The 1811-nt window shown below is 37.7% G+C and overlaps 1 protein-coding gene across 1 annotated transcript in view; it reads right to left on the bottom strand.

The window, feature by feature from the left end:
- Positions 1–737: 737 nt before the first annotated feature.
- Positions 738–1811, bottom strand: part of LOC106101363 (CLIP-associating protein-like) — a 5050-nt gene continuing 3976 nt past the window's right edge. Inside the window, exons 6-7 of the mRNA XM_013280554.1 lie at positions 1752–1799; positions 738–901 (exon numbers count right to left, since the gene is read on the bottom strand). Of these exons, the coding sequence (XP_013136008.1) occupies positions 753–901; positions 1752–1799 (197 nt within the window). The 3' untranslated portion in view covers positions 738–752. The remainder of the gene's footprint in view (positions 902–1751; positions 1800–1811) is intronic.

Genomic DNA, 1811 nt, shown 5'->3' with positions numbered 1-1811 from the left:
CGATCGCGTGGAATTAAGAAAAAAAACAAAAGTGAGTAGCCTATGTGTTCTTCCAGACTATCCTCTACATCTATGCAAAATTTCATCAAGATCCGTTCAGCCGAGTAGGCTACAAAGTCTCACAAACATCCATCCATCGATGAAATGTGACACAGATGTACGACAGAAGAAGTCCAGAAGAAACCATAGAGTACTTTTTTAACTCGCGAGAAAAAGCTAATAAACAATAAAGAGTAAATGTGCTAATTAATTATTGAAAAGCGGGCAAGTGAATAATAAAAGGGTATAAGCTACGGTGTTTACATTTAGAAATGTACCTTGTTGTGCCATCTCGCCCTCTTCAGTATAGCAAAGAAACATATAAAACCACATTACTATCACGCAATTATCTTCTCTATATTTTGGCAAAACTATAGGAGTTTAACATTGTCGTATAGTGTCAGAAATACATAATAAAGGACATAACATTTAACGTCTAAAAACAATCACAAGTCAAATATATGTAAACGAATTGTACACTTTCTAATGAAACACGTCACTAGCTGACAATATATATTGAGTATGGATTGAAATATGTTTTAAAGTCTTTGATTACCCTTAAACGTTTCTATTGGTGTTTATTTCTTATTTACCCTCGTTACTCTCGTTTATTAATACCAAGGAAGGACACACAAAGATATTATCCCTTCCTCTTCACCGTTAAACCCATTCCTACCCATTATAAAATGGTGGAAATATAAAAATTAGGGCTTCTACATACGCAGCGAGGCAGTGCCGGCGGTGACCTTGGCGCGGCTCATATGCGAATAGAGTGCGCGTGCCCGAGCGCGCTGCGCCGCCGCAGAGTCCAGCGCGGACACGCTGCGCGCCGCCCCGCCCACGCCCGCGCTTGGAGAACGTTCTGGAACGTTATAGATAGTCATCTCCCTCACACTTATGGGATTAGAACGAGATAGCATGTTACACTATGTAACCAAATGGATTTGTACATGTCTTTTTTCCTTACATAATAAACTATTTTTAAATCATTATTTTTCTCTTAATGTATGTTCAATTTACTACCAGTTTTAATTTATGGTATTTAAAAAAAACATGCATTTTAGGGTTCAATTTGGAATATTTGTCCTCTTGTTTATATCGAACATTTTCCAATTTTCTTTAGCTTATAGACAGTTGACTAAACAATCGAACAACTGTTTAGTCGCGCTTTGATTTCTGAGCTTATATGGAGATACACTACTCGATTGTTAGTTGTGCAACTAAACAGTTGAATTGGCTGCAAAACAATCGACAATCGCACAACAATTAAACGATAGTTTAATCAAAGGTGTACGCGCTTAATTTTGTTTAGAGGTAAAAAAACTATGTTTTAAAATGCGTGAGTTTTTATATGAAAACTGCAATACCAGTATTTACCATTTCATACAAACCTTAAACAGATTTGGTTTTTCCAAATTAACTAAGCTAATACCAAGTGTCTTGCTAATAACTACTATAAGAACACGTATAGACCTCTCATAGCGACAGGTATGTGTGAAATCGGAGGTCTCTCTTGCGAGGCGCGTCGTCGCCGCAGCGAGTTGGTCCTGCTCAAGCCGGACACCAAGTTTTCAGTAGACGCTGTATTTGTGCAAAAGCAATATTCAAACCCCATACCGAATCCATTCAGGTAAGCGTGGAAGGGAAACAATCCATCACTAAAACGTGCATTTTATTGTGTTTTTATATATTTTTCATTAGTGTAAACTCACCCGAAACACTCGCAGACGGACTCTTTGGACTTATGAGCGCTCTCCTTTCTAGAAAGATAA

The sequence above is a fragment of the Papilio polytes genome, unplaced genomic scaffold, assembly GCF_000836215.1.
Source record: "Papilio polytes unplaced genomic scaffold, Ppol_1.0 DF823991.1, whole genome shotgun sequence".
In the NCBI taxonomy this organism is placed as follows: domain Eukaryota; kingdom Metazoa; phylum Arthropoda; class Insecta; order Lepidoptera; family Papilionidae; genus Papilio; species Papilio polytes.
Note: the sequence above shows the minus strand (reverse complement) of the source record. Positions and strands in the feature narration are given on the sequence as shown.